Below are 17,993 nucleotides of genomic sequence, written 5' to 3'. Positions count from 1 at the left end.
TTAGGACCTAAGCAAAATAATTCACTCTCACTTTAAAAATAACTACTAATTAATATATTAATATACGTATATTTAGATATTAATAAATACATTTTTTTCAGTGTGTTTTTACTTTCAAAAACTGAAAAAATTCTTATCTTACTATGCAAACAATAACATACAAAAATAGATAAAAAGGTAAACACGGCAACATTTTAGAGCAATTTAAAAAAAGAGTTTTTTCCATACATTAGACTACGCCATTCTAGTTATTTATTATATTAAATCTACTCAAAAAGTTGAGTTACGTCTGAAATACCAAACTTTTAATACAATATTTATATGCACTTTAATCGCAGTTGCAGTAAACGCTACTGACATGAATATAGCTAAATCAATTCCACTTTTTTTATAATTTTGGCATAAGCCTAAGAAAATAAAGTCATAAATTTACTTTCACTTCTATCCTGCCATATGAGAGCTTAAAAACTACTCTGCAAATAAAATCTTTCAACTTTAATTTTTAATTTACATCTTAAAATTATTTATCTTCGGAGGCATACGCCTATTTGATAGGGTATAAATCCACAATATCGGCCGAGAAAAGTAACAAAGCAGACAGATAAAGCTTCGTGCTCTATAGTTCAAAATATTTCTCGTTTATCCACTTCTTTTGTTTTTAAGTTTCTGTTTTCATTTCATTTCATATGTTGAAACTGTGAAGTACCCTACATCCAGCCATCTACAACATATTTTATTTTTCAAAATCATGACATTATATTATATTTTTTCACTAATGATATGAAATGTATCTACAAAGCGACAACTGTTTTCAAAACTAATTATATAATACTTATACTGCACAAAAACAATCTATTAGACTTGTCTTCTCTTTTTGGGTTTAATGTTATCAAGTGGAATATAATGTATCATTTATGTTGCTAACATAGCTTTTACAGAATATATACCATTGTGATTTAAAATGATTAAATCAGGGCTGATAATTTGATTACGGGTACTACTGAGATCATATGGTCTAACAACTAATCAAATTTACTTGTCAGTTTCCATAAAAATGATTTCAATAAGTACATGGCTTTACAAATGAAAATATAAGGTCTGTTCCACGAGTTACTTGTAGTATAACTCTAGTAAAACACAAGTAAAGTACAAACTGAGAGCGCAACAAAAATAAAATGCCAAATTACGCTCTTTACACAGATTTTTATTGAACAGCTTAGTGTAAAGGCTGATGAGAACACCAGTGCCACGCAAATAAACAATACAAAAATTTAAATTCAAACCAAAACAGCTGATTCACACATCAACACAAATTTTACTTAAAATAAAATGTACGATAAAGTCTATGTAGCATTTTTAAATTTCGACAGGGATGTTACGCTCTCTCACATGTTCTCATTTACTTGAAAATTTACTGGTGGAACGCACTTGTGTATACACAGTGTTACTCAAAGTTACTACTAGTAGCTCGTGGAACAGACCTATTATTGTATAATATTTATCTGACAGTTATTGTACACAAAAATAAAATTAAATAAAAATAATTTTATAAAATAAATATTTAAATTAAGTATAATCTTAAAGTTGTTTCTTTTTTATTTTAATTACATGTTTTTGAAACTTACTTCTGAAATTACTTAATGTAGAGTAGTTATTATAAAATGATACAAAAATAAATACCAAAACAGTAAACACATGATTGTCTACGAGTTACTCCCCCAAGCCCCTTAACATTGGTTTTAATTGTTTATACGTCGACGAAGTAGGTCGCTACACAAAGACAAAATAAATTTATTTAAATATATTAGATTGTGTGTGTTCATATTTATTGTACACATATTACTAAATATGTTTTCGGAAAAGTATCTGCATATATTTACGAATATGTACAGTTTTATTTTGGTTGTTTTTGTTTTTGTTTTTAAAATAAAATAAAATATTTGCCCGTTTAATGTTCAATGTTTAATTCAAGGAAGGCGCAAAATTGCAGTAATTCTCGTAAAATCAACTAAATTCTATTAAATATTTGCAAACAGAATATAAAACTATTCTACAATGTAAAAATAATATCCAACGTAAGAATAAATTCATATATTCAGATGCATATATAAATGTTATTAGGATTTGGTACATACCTATCTTCTTCTTCTTCTTTGTTTGCCAATGCGATTTCGAATATTCGTGATCACATAACATATCATAATACTATATTGATTAATTAAGACATAATAATAATTATAACATAATAACATAACATAATACTATATTGTTTGATTAGCTTTTCATAAACACAATTACAAATTTTTAACTATTTCTGCGTATTGCTCTCTGCATCTAGCTATATTTATAAGGCTGCCAACCTCTCGTACACACCTATACATACACATATAATAGTTAATAGTTTTCAATATAATAATATATTATATAATAAAAATCAAAAAGTAAAGAAACTATTTTAATGCTTTAAACATTTTTTATTTAATCAGATTGTTTAAAAAAATTATTAACCAGACAATTATGTTTATGCAAGGGTGAAGTAATAATAATGAAATAATAACGTTATCCCTATTCAGTAGGAAGAGGCTGGAGAATAGAACAAAGAAAATTTGTCGAAAGATGGAAAAATGTCATCTCTGCTTAGAAGGAGAAACAACTTCTAGATACAATGTTTCTGACTATAGTGGATATAGTGAATCGCTAACGCATGTCTTTGTGTAATATTAAAAACTTCTTAGTGGGCAACATCTCGCCTAAATTTAAAAGACTGAATACCAATTGATCAGTTAGGAACAGTTGTTAGTACAAAATATATACAGTGGTCGCAGCTTTTTACTGTCCTATAAGCATAGAACTCCGCCATTTTTATTTTATTATTATCTAACCTTAACACTAAGCATTGTACTTAATGAAAAGCTAATAAATAAATCTTAGAACATGGGGCTACCCATCAGTCGCCAAAAACAAATTTTTGGTAAGGTAATGAGTTTTAATAAATTAAAGAAAAATGGATTTTGGTATTGCTAGTAAAAGAAAACTGTTTGTAACTTAGAAATAAAGTACTATCGTCTAAATATTTAAACTTAGTACGAGGGCGGTTTGATATGTCAGTGACTTTTTGAATAAAACAAATTTTTTTCGGCAAATAAACATTTTATTTTTCAACATAATCACCTTTTAGCTCGATACATTTAGTCCAGTGTGTTTCTAATTTTCTTATTCCCTTCAAATAATAGGTTTTCTCAAAGCTCTCAAAATACGCGTTTGTTTCGGTAATGACTTCTTTATTCGACTCAAATCTCATACCGCCCAGCCATTTCTTTAGGTTTGGAAACAGAAAATAGTCGCAGGCGGCTAAATCTGGAGAATATGCTGGTTGGGGTAGCAGTTCATATCCCAATTCGTGAATTTTGGCCAGTAATGCTTAATCAGCACACGAAATCCACTTTGTTCCATTTTCGTAAAAATTCACGAGGTTGTCTGCTTTGCCTAGTGGTAGATTACAGCTGATGACAGCACTATTGCATTTGGAGTAACTGCGCGGAAAATTCAAAAAGTCACTGACTTATCAAACCACTCTCGTATATATTTCGATACAAGATTTACATAATGTATTGACGGAAATAAAATATTAAATGGAGTTAAGTTTAAATCGCTATTTTCAAGTAAATCAAACGAAAGAAAATAGGGATTCTTTAATATTACTACCAATTTAAATTAACAACTATTGTATTAAATTGGATATTTGTAATAAATATTTGGGATTTTTGATTAGATATAATCAAAAATAGGATTTATATATATATAAAATTGAAATCATTGAAAATAATATTTTTATTTATTTAATTTTTAATGTATTTTTATTTTAGTTAATTAAAATGATATATTTTTATTTAAATTAAACTGTTTTTTAAAACCACATTTCTAATAATTAAATGTTTTAATTAGACGTGAATATGAAAGAAGACATTTTCTTTAGATATATAATAAGTATAATAAGTTCATTCAGAAATTCTAATATATTATTTTCTGGAAAATTGAGCAAAACTTGTAATGAAAACTTCTTAACTAGTGCAATATTGTGATTTTTGACTGAAACATTTTTGATATATTTAAATATTTTTAAAAATCATATATACAATAAATAACAAAATTAAAATATTGTATAATACACACTACATTTTACTCATAAACAATAGCGCATGAAGGCAGATAATAAATTTACATATTTATATGTAAAATCAGACTTGAAAAGGCCCATGCATTGCCTGCAGCTCTTTTTACAGATTTTATACTTTGAAGCCAAGAGTTTGAAGTCACGTACGCCCGACTTGCCGCAAATGTAAAACCAAATATTTTTAAATATCATATTTAATACAAATGTTGCATATCAGCAATTAATTTAAATTTAAAATTTTAAATTTTATATTTAAAATTTTAAACTTAAATTTAATGAAATAAAAAATTATCTAAAAACGGAATTCGTTGCTGTCTTAAAAAAAACCAGTGATTCGATTTTCAAGTTTTCATATCAAAATAAAGAAATAAAACTAATAAACTGGTTTTTAAATTGAATAAAAAATCACACTTCGTGATGAGGAGTTATAGGAAAAACCAACAACAAAGACGTAGAATTAAAAAACTTAATCAAAAAACTGCACATCCAGAAGTGGAAGTCAATTTCATAAGTTGGAATGGAATGAATAATGTCATCCTTTACATTAAAGTAGAAATAAAAATGGCTTATAGAGCTGAGATATAGGTTTAAGTAAAGTGTTCCACACATCCAAAAGATAAGAGTTTAAGTCAATAAGTTGCTATGTTATATTGGACTTTTTTTGATTAAAAATACGTTTTTCGGACATTCTTAAAATAGATTGACTATTTGCAAACAATAAAAGTCGACAATTAGAATGTTTAGTTTTATAGTCAAAATCAAAACAACAAATTAATTACAATCGCAGGTATAAGTGCGGAAGTAATATATTCGTAGAAATTATTTAATGGTCTACCTACCATATACCATATATGTATATACTAGACGATTGTATGTAGAGGAAAAAGTACGTAACTTTTGCTGAATCACTACCAACTTGCCAAAAAAAAAAGCGTTAACATAAGCAAAATTTGAGATTAGATTATATATGCCTCTCAAATGGGTGGGTAAACCTACTAGAATTGATACTTTTAGTGAAGCTTAAAAGTCTTGCTCAAATTTTAATTGAATTTGGTAAACTCAGAAGGTCTCGGTCATTGCGGATTTCTCACAAATACTTGGACAAATAAATATTCATAGAAGTAAATCACATAAATCGGTAGATAAGTGAATGCATATTTATAATAAATCATTTTATTTGGCATATTTTTTGATTTGTTAATTATAGGTAAACAAAGGTCACATAATACTAGTAAAATAAAATAGCAATAAAGGTGTAATGTATTGCAAAAGGTATTAAGTCAAAAAATGCACACATAGATATAACATATAATTTTCTTTCTATATATACAAAAGATATAGAAAGTATGTAAAGAAAATTATATATATAAGCAATTAAATTAATATTTTCAATAAAAACATAAAATTCAGAAAAAGATGAAATATATGCACGATTAATATAATCAGTGCCAATATTTATCTGAAGGGTTGCCTTGAATAATAAGAACTAAGCTTTTTTTAAAGGTTCAAAATCTTTTTAAAACTTTCGAGGTTTATATTATATTATATATAATTTAAACTCAATATTCCAAATCTTAAAACACTTAAAAAACTAGTCAAAAACAAAAATATAGAGGCAAAACAATTAAATTATAACAGGGAGTTGTGAATAATGATTTAATAATGGACCGAGACATCATGAAATTCAGTGATGGGAATGAAAGTTACAATGGGGAGTGAGGATAGAAGGAGAAAATTATATCTAATCCGAATACAGGCTCAGAAACAGAGTTATAGATTATTTTGACAAACTGATGACAATCTTTAGCTTAGCAGAATTTAAATTTAAGGATATGTTACGAATTTATTATTTTATTCGCGACAAGTAACTGTCTGGCCGATATAGTTGGCGAACTATTGAGCTCATTTATCGACATCTTTTTTTGCTTAATAGTTGTTGTCTTTGACTTCAAGAACGGTCATTTATGTTTTATACAAGGGCTTATTAACATATATTCTCTGCATTTAATTCATATATATATGTTTTTCTAATGATCTTTCAAAAAATTCTTAACAAGTTATCGATTAGTGAAAGATTCAACAGTTTCTTTTCCATTATAATTCTTTCTTATAGAACGTAATAAACCTATGAACACTCTTGACCGAAATGACATTATATGCCAGGAAAAAAATAATAGAAAGGTCTTTGCAATATGCTTCCACCTACTACAAACAAAAAAAATATATTTACATGCTATGGAAATAAATTTCCAAACTTCTAACTCTAAATATTGAGCATTCGGAACTGAATACAAATTATTTAGTTATTCAAAGGATACGTACAAACCCGACAACCTATTGATATGATTCACTTGATTATGAAGAGCACAATTAAAGACTGAATCAAGATATATGTATTAGTTATAATTAAATAAAATTTAAAATTTCAAGAAATTATTTTTTTTATCTTGATATATAGTAATGGGTTTGAGTTTTCGGAACTGAATACAAATTATTTAGTTATTCAAAGGATACGTACAAACCCGACAACCTATTTATATGATTCACTTTATTATGAAGAGTACAATTAAAGACTGAATCAAGATATATGTATTAGTTATAATTAAATAAAATTTTAAATTTCAAGAAATTATTTTTTTTATCTTGATATATAGTAAAGGATTTTGGTTTGCTAAAGAATGGATGTCAAAAACTTGTGAAAACAAGCACAACAAATGTGCCTTACTAATCATTCTATATTTCATTGGAAATAAAATTTTAACTTTATTTGACTTAAACAACATTACACCAATTAATACAATAACTCTAGTTATTTAACTTATACAAACATTCAAACTATAAACTAATATCAATTAAGTGAAAACTGCATACAGCAAATACACACCACGTGATGTGCTATCAAACGCTCTTTGGAAGCGTTTGAAGAAAATGCCCCGTGGAAGCAGCAAAGCTGCTGATGTAATACATTTAATAGCATAATATATTAGGAATAATTAAAATAAAATCTGTGCGATGCTTTAGAATCTGTATAGGAGTTTGTTGAATTTGAAACTTACCTTCTTTTTTCTTTAGGCTTGCCATTAGCACTTCCACAACTGGATTTCGTCGAGGTCGGCGATTCAGCGTTTGCACCAATTGAAACCATTTTGGTAGCTGCTTTTATGATTTTGTTTATCCAATTTGCTGAATTTTTTTAACGTTTTATTAAACAAAATTATAGAAATTTTTCTCTATAAAACTGTTTGTAATATTTTGTTTACACTTATGTGCTATATGTAAATAATGAATTCTTTTTTTAAAAATTTGGTATTGCGTCGTACGAAGGGGCGAGGGAAATGAATTTTTATGCTACACTATTCGAAGGTCTTCTTTAATTGCGTTTTGTCTTTTAACTTTTACAACGAAAAATAAAATCCACAACAGAAATACGATCAAAAACTCACACTCTTATTTTTAAAATGAAACTTTTTAATTATGTTTATTGAAATATTGGTAGCAGATATTATTACTCAATCAAACAAGAAGAAAGTCTCACAACACTGGCGGCACTTTCCTTTCCGTCTTTGTCTGTCCACTAATAATTTCATAAATATCCTTTTATTTATTTATTTCTACTGCACTTCAAAGTTGAACTTTAGATTTTTATTTAGAACTTCGATATTTTCACTTAATCTACACTTTATAGATTTTTCGAGCATTTTTCGATGCGATTAATTACAAAATTTATTTTCATCACAATTTTTACTTCTTTCAATCGACACGAACCATGAATAAAACGAAGTCGAAAGCAAAATAAGATGAAAAGTGTTGTATGCATAAAATGTCAAAATAAGAGGGAAAAATGAAAAATGAAAACAACAATCGTCAAACGTTTAACACATGTGTTACACATATACATTGTATATATATTATATACATATTTGTACGGTAGCTATCAAAAAAGATTATATATGAAGTTTATTACCTTACTGTTACAAAATAAAAATTAATAAAGGCTACAGTTACTTTTAAAATTATATTACTATAATATGAATATTATTATAGCAAATATTATCAAAAAATACAAAATCAGAAATTAAAACAAGCACCCAACATATTTAATATAATGAATAAGCGCAATTTCTTTTATTAATTCATATAAACCTAATTTTTACATATATACATATATATAAAAATTTAAAAAAACCTCTATAAAAATTTACCTTCAATTGAAAGATTTGTATTGCGAACGAATACTTTAAAATACAACAATGTATCTACTTTTCAGCATTATCATTTGTAATTGATAAAAAATGACAGGCTTAAATAACAAATATGGAGATTATTTTTAAACAAAAACAAACCATTCTTGTAAACATTTTAACATTCATCAATTTGTGTTTTTAAGGAATATAAAATACAATTTCTTGCAATTCATATTTATTGTAGTTTTTCATTAATATCTAACTTTTTTGTACTAATAACTTGTATGAATATACAAAGCAACCATACATATTGTGACAAATGTACCATGTTCTTGAATTTTGACCTTATGCAAATTTTTAATATACATTTCATTATAAAAAATTACGAAATTTATTTCAAAATTATCGTTTTTAAATCTTAAGATTAATCTGTCGCTTAATATATAATCAATTCAATTAAAATTTAATAGAATTTATATACATTAATTACATTTAATAATAACTTTCAAATGTTGTAACAAAAAAGCTTATCAATACAATAAAAGTCTAATTGTCCTTAATCTTTTTTTTTATCAACGACCGAAAGTGTTTTATCTTCCATTGCAGTTGCATTTTGGTCTAAACTTTCCATATCCAGACTTTCCTTTGCGTCACTATTTCCCTTATTGTACACAGTTGGATATTGCTGAAAACAGTCTTGCATAGTACGGAATGCATTATAGCAGTCTGAACCCTTTGGTTCCTCTGTGCTATAATGAAAACATGAAAATGCATCGCGAAATTGAACGCCACATGGACCAGTAGCCATGCCACCTAAGCATGGGCAACTCCAGTTTATTTCACCGGTTTCTGTAATAACACCAGGTTGTGGTTCAGGAGGTGGCAACTCTACCTTACTCGGCGTTGAATGCTCCTCCATAGTCACAAACATCACCTTGTCTTTACCAATGCTTTTGCAATAAGACATTATATATTATTATTTATAAATTCAATAACTTGCTTGATTCCTGAAACACACGAAAATGGCAACGTATGTCTTGATAGTATCCAATCAAAGCAATGGCGCTGCGTACACGTCTATTATAATCTGATGGTACCTTTATTATACCACGTTTTTTATCAATAGAAAACTCTATTATTTCTAACTCAGTTTGTCCTCCAATTTCTCCAAACAAACTTTTTAAAGAATTATTAATACTGCCCAAGAAATAAGCGGGTGTAAGTGTAGCGTCTGTATCGTCTTGTAACTTTCTATCGGTAGTAAATGTTATTAACTTTAGTATTTTGTTAAATATTTTACTTACAACTGCACATCCAGATAAGTATATTTAATCATTCTTTGTTATAGAACTGAAATTAATTCATGTTTTTGAATTTATGTCGAACCACTGCATTTTATGTAATGTAGAGCAGGTAAGAAATGTGTTTTTTTACATTTCTTCTTACTGACATTCGCAATTTAGTGTAGACATTTTTGTATTATTCGCCGAAAATAGTTTTGACGATTAATTTTCTACTACTTGTGAAAATTGAAATTATAATCTGTTTCTTTTTATTACACTATATCAATACTTGAAAATAAAAATTAATAATAGCGTTTAACCGAAATCGTTTATTATATTAAATGCTTGAGTCTGGTAACATCGAAGCGAATGTTAGAGAAACCAAACCATAAACGAAAGCGCCTATTTAAATTACACCACAAAGGGATGCGCATTTCCTCAAATTAAGCATAGATTAGTCGCATAAAAATAAATAAAAACAGAATGGAAGTTGTTGAAGTCTCACAATGTATGGAAGTGGCAAATGCCACAAGTCTCGAACTAGAAGATGAAGCCGGACCCATTCCTTTATTTAAATTGGAGGTAAAATTTTTGAAATTATGTAAGAAATTATAATATTATTCATATTTTTATACAGGGGAACGGAATAACTAACAATGACATAAAGCGTCTTCAAGAAGCAGGATTTTTTACAGTTGAATCGATAGCCTTTTCTCCCAAAAAGCATTTATTACAGATTAAAGGCATAAATGAAGTAAAAGCTGATAAGATACTGAAAGAAGCCTCCAAACTGGTGCCAATGGGTTTTACGACTGCTTCTATATTTCATGAGAAGCGATCACAAATTATAATGTTGACAACAGGTTCTAAAGAATTGGACAAATTGTTGGGAGGCGGCATTGAAACGGGTTCTATAACTGAAATGTTCGGGGAATTTCGTTGCGGCAAAACTCAATTATGTCACACTTTAGCAGTTACATGTCAATTACCGATAAGTCAAAATGGTGGTGAAGGCAAATGCATATATATCGACACTGAAGGCACGTTTCGACCAGAACGTCTCGCAGCTATTGCGGAAAGATATAATCTTGTCAAAGAAGAAGTTTTGGACAATGTTGCCACAGCTCGAGCATACAACACCGATCATCAAACACAACTTCTAACTCAAGTTGCTGCTATGATGGTTGAATCAAGGTAGAAATTTAGTATAAATATTTTAAATGTGTAATAATATTATTTAAATCTAGATATGCTTTGTTAATTGTGGACAGTGCAACAGCTCTATATCGTACAGATTATGCAGGTCGTAGTGAATTAGCTGCACGGCAGATGCACTTAGCGCGTTTTTTGCGCTTACTCTTGCGACTAGCTGATGAGGTTTTTATACCACATTTTCATCTTTTATTAAATAATATTATTTATTTAATTTTTGCAGTTCGGTGTTGCTGTTGTTATTACTAATCAAGTTGTAGCTACTGTTGATGGTGGTGCTTCAATGTTTGCCGCTGACCCAAAAAAACCTATTGGTGGCAACATTATAGCACATGCCTCAACAACACGTTTATATATGCGGAAAGGACGTGGTGAAACAAGAATATGCAAAATCTATGATTCACCATGTTTGCCTGAATCTGAAGCCATGTTTGCTATTTTACCTGATGGAATTGGAGACACAAAAGAATAACAATCGGAAATGATTCCTTTCTAGTTAGTAGGAAATTAGTTATATAAGATATTATATGTATATAATTGAGACAATTGTGACGTGTCACATTATGACTTTTTATTTTTTGAAGTAATTCCTTATTTGGTTAATTAATACGGAATTAATTATACGAGCTTATGTACATTTTATTAAGAAAATGCTAACTTTTATCGTTTAGTTATAATCTTTGAATGAACAAATTTTAATTTTTTATTTAATATTCCCTTTAAATAGCATTTAGATTTAGCATAAAATTTCTATATGAGTTAATAAATAAAATAAAATTATAATAATTTTGCAATTTAATACATTGATTTGAAGTGTACTACTTGTAACTTTCTTTTGCAAAAATCTACATACATTTGATAAATATCTTAACTATTTTCATAGTTCATTTTTTCATACTCCATAGCGTTCATAATCCTGAATGCCAGCGTTCAAAGTACTTAACTGGATCATGCTTTTTTTATAATGTGATTTTAAAAAATCTTCGTTTAATGGATGTGATAGACACCATCAATATACTAAATAATTATTTTTTTTTGTTTTTATGTATACTGGTATCATTACAGTTAATTTGTAATTTTTAATTCTTAAAATAACAAATAGGATTAATAAGAGAAAGGTTGATGATTTTCAAAAAAATGTGGAAGTTACGGGACACACTCAACTTGTAAAAAGTCGCGTCTATATGATTTGTAAGATTATCAACTTCGTGAAACAATTTGAGGGAAATTAAGTGGCAAAAAGTAAATAAGTAATTTTCTAACGATGCTGTTCTCTATAAAAAAATGTAACGGTGTATTGTACATATATAACAAGCACCCAAAATAGCGCTGAGATGGGAGTATTACAGTCAAGAGCTAAATGTATAGAACCCATTGAACTTATTCAAACAGAAATTCATGTCATCAAATGTACGCAATTTAATCTATGCAGTTGTCACCATTGTATAGACTATTTACAGCTATACTATCGGACAGTCAAATTGCCATTCTAGTTCTGAGCTCGGATCTTGTTACAGTTTAGGTATAAAAGTATAGAGTATAGTATATAAGAAGGGCTCATAAAAGCAAAAGAGAAAAGAACTACAAAAAATGTAACATTTGAGAAATTTTTTTATTATAAAAGCCTGCGATAATGTTTTAATTAGTCTACTCTAGTTATATCCTGTTACCTAAAGCTCCTGTTACCTAAAGCTGTTGTAAGTGAACAGTGATCAGTTCCAGAACTATTTGATAGTCCCGACTAACAAAAAACATGTCTTTATTTAACTTTGGTGTTATTAAACCCTGTGAACAGTAATTAATTTTCCTTGCTTACGGTATAATATTCATAATAAAATAATAATATTTTAAATTATGTGACAACTACGAACATCATGATTCTAATTGTATGTTTACACTTGCAATTATCAAAACATTTAAGAGCACATTTTTATACAGATTTTATGTGTTTGATATCACTTGCTACACATTTATTGAGTTGATTGTTTAAGGAGAAGCGTATTGTAATGAAATATATATTCACAGATAAATTTTATTTAACCTGGTACCGTATATGCCATATTACAGATTTACCTCATTATGCATATGTACATTCAAATTGAGAAAATGCGGTAACCCTGTGCAGAAAAATCGATGAACTTGTAAACAAATTTATATAAATACATTTATAAATTATTATATCTTACCACAAATAACAATTTGTGTACATTTCTTTTAAAGAAAAACAAAAATAATAATCCAAATGTAATGGAGAATACAACTAATAGCGTTACTGATGCAGATAGTACAGAAACGAAATTTCCATTGACAAATGATTCTTTAAATCCCAACGGTAAGTTAAGTGAATTACATTAAATTAGTACCTGACTTAAAAATTATTTTTAACAAATACTACAGATATTGATGTGAGTTTGTACAGTACTGGGCAGTGTTCAACTGCCTACTCTTCTGAATTAAAGAACAAAACTGATGGAGTTTCAAAGCTGGAAGATGCCGATATAAAAGCGGAAAATGAGGGGTACAAACATATGCCAGTTCATATTAAGGAGGAGTATTGTGAGTTCATTGCATTGAATGCGGAATCGAACAGCGATCTGCCGGATCCCTTATTGACCAGTAACGCAACAGATAAACAAAATTCAACAGATCAAACTGAATCAAACAAAAGAACTCGTAAACGTGGTTATAATCGAAAGGCTAAGACATGTAAACTGGATAAAGATAGCACAACTTCGGAAGATTTGGAAACAACAGATTTAAATTTAGATAATAGACGTAGTTTAGTAGCGAAGCAAACGCGTGATCGCCGCGCCCGTGAAACACCAGAACAAACCGAATCCCGACTACTTAGACAACGGGTCGCAACAATGAAGAAGCGTTTATTGCAGCAATTAAAGCTAACGGAAGATGAGTGGAATGTTGAAAAACAACGTAAAACAGTTGAAAGGCGGTTATCACGCCAAAAGCAAAGAGAAAATGAGACTCCTGAACAAACTGCTGAACGCAAGCGTCGTCAGGCGCAGCAAAAAATTTTATCTAGACACCGTTTAGAAGCTTCAGAAACCCCAGAAGAAACAGCTGCGCGCTTAGCAATGCAACGGGAATATCAAAATAAACGAAGCCAAATAAGAAAATCAAAAGAGACACCAGAACAACGTGCAAAACGGAAAGCAAAGGAGCAGTACTACAGAGATTTAACGAAGCAGCGTAAACTAGCCGATCCTTCAAAACAAAACATGGATGATGAGTTGAAAAAGTTACTTAAATAAATTATGTATAATAAATTATATTTAAATTAAGAAAAAATTTAGAAGTGTCTAATGCACTTTATAAAATATTTTATTATAAGATTTTAACATTTCTTACTGCTATTTAGCAATGTCGATTGTGATAAGACTACCCTGATTGGCACAATACCAACAAACAATTCCATATGCTATCGAAGATTAAATGCTGCTAATAACTTCTGTCACAAGAAAGGTAAACGAAATCGGTTTCCCAGAAATTGGTAATGTACATGATTTAAGTAGAATCCGATATTGTCAGCAACCATCAAGTGCCGCTCATAGCCTTCGTTATTGTTTTTACGAAAGCAGCCTTCCAAAGAAACGGGGAATAACCCAAGCTGTAACAGTTTGCATTCCTCTACAGTGACTGAAGTTAAATAATTTATTTCTATTAACTTAATTTTAATAATTATTGTTCCAACTCAAGCAGAGAATGCATTGAACTTTATTGATATTTACTTTATTCATGAGACTTTATTTTAACATTATGGACTATTCATAACATGACAATTACAGTTTTGTTGAAAGCAATATGCAAGCTAAAATTTTAAAGCTAAAATTAAAAATTTCAATAGAAAATTTTGTTTTCAGAGAAATTAATTGAAGTTACTATATTAAACCTATAAAAGATTTACAATTTCCTTATTTTAATTCATACTAATGTAAATAGAAAATGTAACGTAATGCAACATTTGCAAGTAATATTTGCATTCGTCCCTTCAATGGTATGTGTTTAACTGTTTAATTAAATTCTAAGCATCAATGGGTATATCATCATGGGTGTCATCATTAACTGCTTCTTCTAGCTGATCAATTTCTTCCTCGTTTTGCAACGAATTTTGTGAGTTTGATTCGTGTTCTTCACGAGTTACGTTTTCTCGCTTAGCTAATAATTTTTGATAAACATTTTCCGTCAAAAATACACGATGCTGTTCACCTAAGTTCCGTGTTACCTCTTTAAATTCTTTTGCATGCTCAGTAAATTCGTCCCAAAACTGTTTTTCGCCATTGTAATTAAATAATCTCTTAAAATTATTGTATATAGTTATGGCATCCTGACGTATTATTTCAGCGTTTGTCTTAAATCGTGCCTCCTCGTCGCTACTTAAATTCCACTGCTTCAAATTTCCTACATAGCGACGCAAGCGGCGTATAATATCCACACAGTCCGGATTACGCAATAACATCAATTGGTTTAATTGAAACTTCTTAAAATTGTCCAATAACTCCAGACACTTATCAACGTATGCACGTTTCAACCCCAAGCATTCACGTAATTTCTGACATTGGGTAAGAAAATCGCGTTCAGCAAAAAGTGCACTTTCTCGTTCTACCATTTGTGAAGTAAAATCTGCAGAAATTTCAGCATTGAGTTTTCCAATTGGGACATCTAAGATAACTTTATCTTTTACTGATTCTAGTTTGATTTCTCCGATCTCCAGTTTCTCTTTTAATTCTTTTGCTTCCTTGAGGGCTTCGGCTTCCCATTCGAGACGATCGCTTACAGATGGAAAAGATTCGGGCTTATTATAATCAAGTTTAATCCCAATGCATTTTGTGGGTAGAATGAGAGCCAATAGAACATTATCGTAGTTTTGTGACTTTACATTTGGCGCGATTGTTGCCGTTGGCTTACTAGCATTAACCTTCTTGGATGATTTTACTTTGGCATCAGCTGCACCAATACCTGAAATAAAAATATATATTACTTTAAATTATAAAATATAATAATTAAGCAGAAGATGAAATAATGTGTTAATTCAGCTAGCAGTTGGTAAACCAATTTATTCATTATAATTTGATAAATATTTTGAAGTAAGTAAAAGACTGTTTCTGCACATTTAATCTTATTACGAGATATTTAAAAAATTCTACTAAGCTACATTAATCATTACATTCACAATTATATACTATCGCGCCAATTATTAAGTATACCAACGTCTTCGCCCCTTTATATTATATTAAAGCATTTACATACCTTCCTTTGGAACTTTGCGTTTAGCTTGATGTGCTGTAACATTGTCATCCTCAGAATATCGCTTAGGTTTAGTTTTTCTACCACTGCGGCTAACGTTTTTGGAATCTTTCAACTGAGTCTTATCTTTGATTTCAGTAACCACTTCGTCAATTTCTTTTTCTTCAGAAACGTCTTCTAACACCTCAGGCGTATTAATAATTTCATTCACTTCCTGTGTGTCATGAACAGCGATGCTATTATTTATACTCGCTAACGTATCATCACCAGTATAATCACCCACTGATGTGTCCATTAGAGCAACACTGGGCAAATCAATTGGGGCAGAGTCTTCCCCCTTTAATGCGGCTTCGATTTGTTCAATCGCTTCGCGGAAATTGGAACGCTTTAAATTTTTCTCAGTGGAAAATTTCTCTTTATTTTCTTCATATTTAAATAGATCTTCTATTTTTATGTTTGCTGTTTCTCCTGTTCCGTAGAAGTATACGTTATACTTCTTATTGTTGTATTTCGTGATTTTTGCTGGCCATGCTGGGTATCCTTTAACTTTGGCGAACACTAAATCGCCAATCTTGAATTGCTTCTTCTCTTTAACCATTTTCGATCTCGAAAATACAAACTTTTAATTAAAAATTGTTCTATATACGCGTACTATTCGAAAAAATCTTCTGCTTTTATGTAGACAAACTTAGCTCAGATCTAGAAATGCCGCTGTTGCTTTCTTTTTCCTGACATGAGTTGATTTACAACTACAATTGTATAGATAAAAAATTTGCAACAGAGTTGTATTTTTTAATTTTATTTTTGAAATGTATAATTTCTTCTAGTTTTTTTTTAAAATCAAATTTTATTTGACTATGGCCGTGTGCGCGTTCGAGTAAATTGAGGGAAATAGTATATTATGTTGGTATGGCAGCGAATGTTGGTATTTATCAGAATTTCGGGTAGGCTAAATTAAATATAAATTAGGTTAATCTAGATGTTACCATCTAGAAAATTTTATAAGATGTTTAATAAATAAATAAATAAATTTGACCAAAAATTGTAAATAAATAAATATTTACATAAGTATAGTGCAAAAAATCCCTAGGAAATTTCAATTTACTTTACCTCAGTGTACTCGAACTCGCACCTATATAATTCATTTGGAAATATTTTGTCATGAATCGTCAAATCTTGTTTTGCTCTAAATTACTATTAGCTTCATTTTATACAGAATGCAACTTTATCAATACAAAATACAATTCATTTCATTCACAAATCAATTGTAGCCCGTTTGAAGCTGAATATTAGACCACATGACATAAATTCCTCTACAAATGGATTTAGAATTATGGATTTTTGCGCCGGGCGTGTTAAATTTTATTAAAATCGAACTTAATAAATTGTGCTGCTAGCCAAATAAATTATTTCCTTTGCAAAATAATTCGCGCGTTTTTAAATTTGATTTGATTTGTTTTTATACACATACTTAAAACAGCTGATAGAGACAGCAATTAAAGCTTTAAAGCTCGAAATATAAATAAAAATAAGTTTTGTGAAACGTACATTCTTTTTTCACAAAAAGCAATTGTTAAGTGTAATTGTGTAATTGAATAAATCAAAGGAACTATAGTTTGCTGGTAAAGTCAGTTAATATCAAATTCATTTTTTAAAATATTGTTTTAAATAAATAAAATATATGACTTAAATATGAAAGAATGCCATAAGTGTCATTTAGGTGTAGCGTGCATAAGCATACACTATGTGAGTAAATAAGTATGCTGATATTTATTGTACCTTTATTGCATTCTTGCAATATGAGCCCCTACCGTCCGTTTGACGATAGTGTTTGGGCTGGCGTGTGAAGACGCCAATTCAGCAAATTCTCACAGTATG

The 17,993-nt window shown here is 29.3% G+C and overlaps 5 protein-coding genes across 5 annotated transcripts; 2 read left to right on the top strand and 3 right to left on the bottom strand.

Moving 5' to 3' along the window:
• Positions 1–8,790: 8,790 nt before the first annotated feature.
• Positions 8,791–9,337, bottom strand: LOC119680808 (mitochondrial intermembrane space import and assembly protein 40). Its single transcript, XM_038093795.1, has one exon. It carries the CDS (start codon positions 9,323–9,325, stop codon positions 8,915–8,917), a length of 411 nt encoding a protein of 136 aa, XP_037949723.1. The 5' UTR covers positions 9,326–9,337; the 3' UTR covers positions 8,791–8,914.
• Positions 9,326–9,782, bottom strand: LOC119680809. Its single transcript, XM_038093797.1, has 2 exons — positions 9,663–9,782; positions 9,326–9,609 (listed from the first exon to the last, which is right to left on the bottom strand). Exons 1-2 carry the CDS (start codon positions 9,692–9,694, stop codon positions 9,339–9,341), a joined length of 303 nt encoding a protein of 100 aa, XP_037949725.1. The 5' UTR covers positions 9,695–9,782; the 3' UTR covers positions 9,326–9,338.
• Positions 9,783–9,906: 124 nt separating this feature from the next.
• On the top strand, positions 9,907–11,549 carry LOC119680807 (DNA repair protein RAD51 homolog 1). Its single transcript, XM_038093794.1, has 4 exons — positions 9,907–10,223; positions 10,279–10,835; positions 10,889–11,018; positions 11,077–11,549. Exons 1-4 carry the CDS (start codon positions 10,125–10,127, stop codon positions 11,323–11,325), a joined length of 1,035 nt encoding a protein of 344 aa, XP_037949722.1. The 5' UTR covers positions 9,907–10,124; the 3' UTR covers positions 11,326–11,549.
• Positions 11,550–13,039: 1,490 nt separating this feature from the next.
• Positions 13,040–14,667, top strand: LOC119680350 (stress response protein nst1-like). The gene is made up of 2 exons (XM_038093123.1): positions 13,040–13,185; positions 13,251–14,667. Exons 1-2 carry the CDS (start codon positions 13,101–13,103, stop codon positions 14,120–14,122), a joined length of 957 nt encoding a protein of 318 aa, XP_037949051.1. The 5' UTR covers positions 13,040–13,100; the 3' UTR covers positions 14,123–14,667.
• An 87-nt stretch (positions 14,668–14,754) lies between these two features.
• Positions 14,755–16,832, bottom strand: LOC119680349 (PC4 and SFRS1-interacting protein). The gene is made up of 2 exons (XM_038093122.1): positions 16,119–16,832; positions 14,755–15,827 (listed from the first exon to the last, which is right to left on the bottom strand). Exons 1-2 carry the CDS (start codon positions 16,711–16,713, stop codon positions 14,893–14,895), a joined length of 1,530 nt encoding a protein of 509 aa, XP_037949050.1. The 5' UTR covers positions 16,714–16,832; the 3' UTR covers positions 14,755–14,892.
• Positions 16,833–17,993: the final 1,161 nt, after the last annotated feature.

Source organism: Teleopsis dalmanni, chromosome 2 (assembly GCF_002237135.1).
Source record: "Teleopsis dalmanni isolate 2A chromosome 2, ASM223713v2, whole genome shotgun sequence".
Taxonomy (NCBI): Eukaryota; Metazoa; Arthropoda; class Insecta; order Diptera; family Diopsidae; genus Teleopsis; species Teleopsis dalmanni.
This window is presented reverse-complemented; position numbering and strand designations above follow the sequence as displayed.

Excerpts from the sequence above, each read along its gene's own strand:
- LOC119680808 (XM_038093795.1), bottom strand. The coding sequence starts at position 9,325 with ATGTCTTATTGCAAAAGCATTGGTAAAGACAAGGTGATGTTTGTGACT.
- LOC119680809 (XM_038093797.1), bottom strand. The coding sequence starts at position 9,694 with ATGATTAAATATACTTATCTGGATGTGCAGTT. Across the intron at positions 9,610-9,662 it reads ACTTATCTGGATGTGCAGTT|AAAGTTACAAGACGATACAG; the intron begins GTAAGTAAAATA and ends TACTACCGATAG.
- LOC119680807 (XM_038093794.1), top strand. The coding sequence starts at position 10,125 with ATGGAAGTTGTTGAAGTCTCACAATGTATGGAAGTGGCAAATGCCACA. Across the intron at positions 10,224-10,278 it reads TTCCTTTATTTAAATTGGAG|GGGAACGGAATAACTAACAA; the intron begins GTAAAATTTTTG and ends ATTTTTATACAG. Across the intron at positions 10,836-10,888 it reads GCTATGATGGTTGAATCAAG|ATATGCTTTGTTAATTGTGG; the intron begins GTAGAAATTTAG and ends ATTTAAATCTAG.
- LOC119680350 (XM_038093123.1), top strand. The coding sequence starts at position 13,101 with ATGGAGAATACAACTAATAGCGTTACTGATGCAGATAGTACAGAAACG. Across the intron at positions 13,186-13,250 it reads TGATTCTTTAAATCCCAACG|ATATTGATGTGAGTTTGTAC; the intron begins GTAAGTTAAGTG and ends CAAATACTACAG.
- LOC119680349 (XM_038093122.1), bottom strand. The coding sequence starts at position 16,713 with ATGGTTAAAGAGAAGAAGCAATTCAAGATTGGCGATTTAGTGTTCGCC. Across the intron at positions 15,828-16,118 it reads ACGCAAAGTTCCAAAGGAAG|GTATTGGTGCAGCTGATGCC; the intron begins GTATGTAAATGC and ends TTTTTATTTCAG.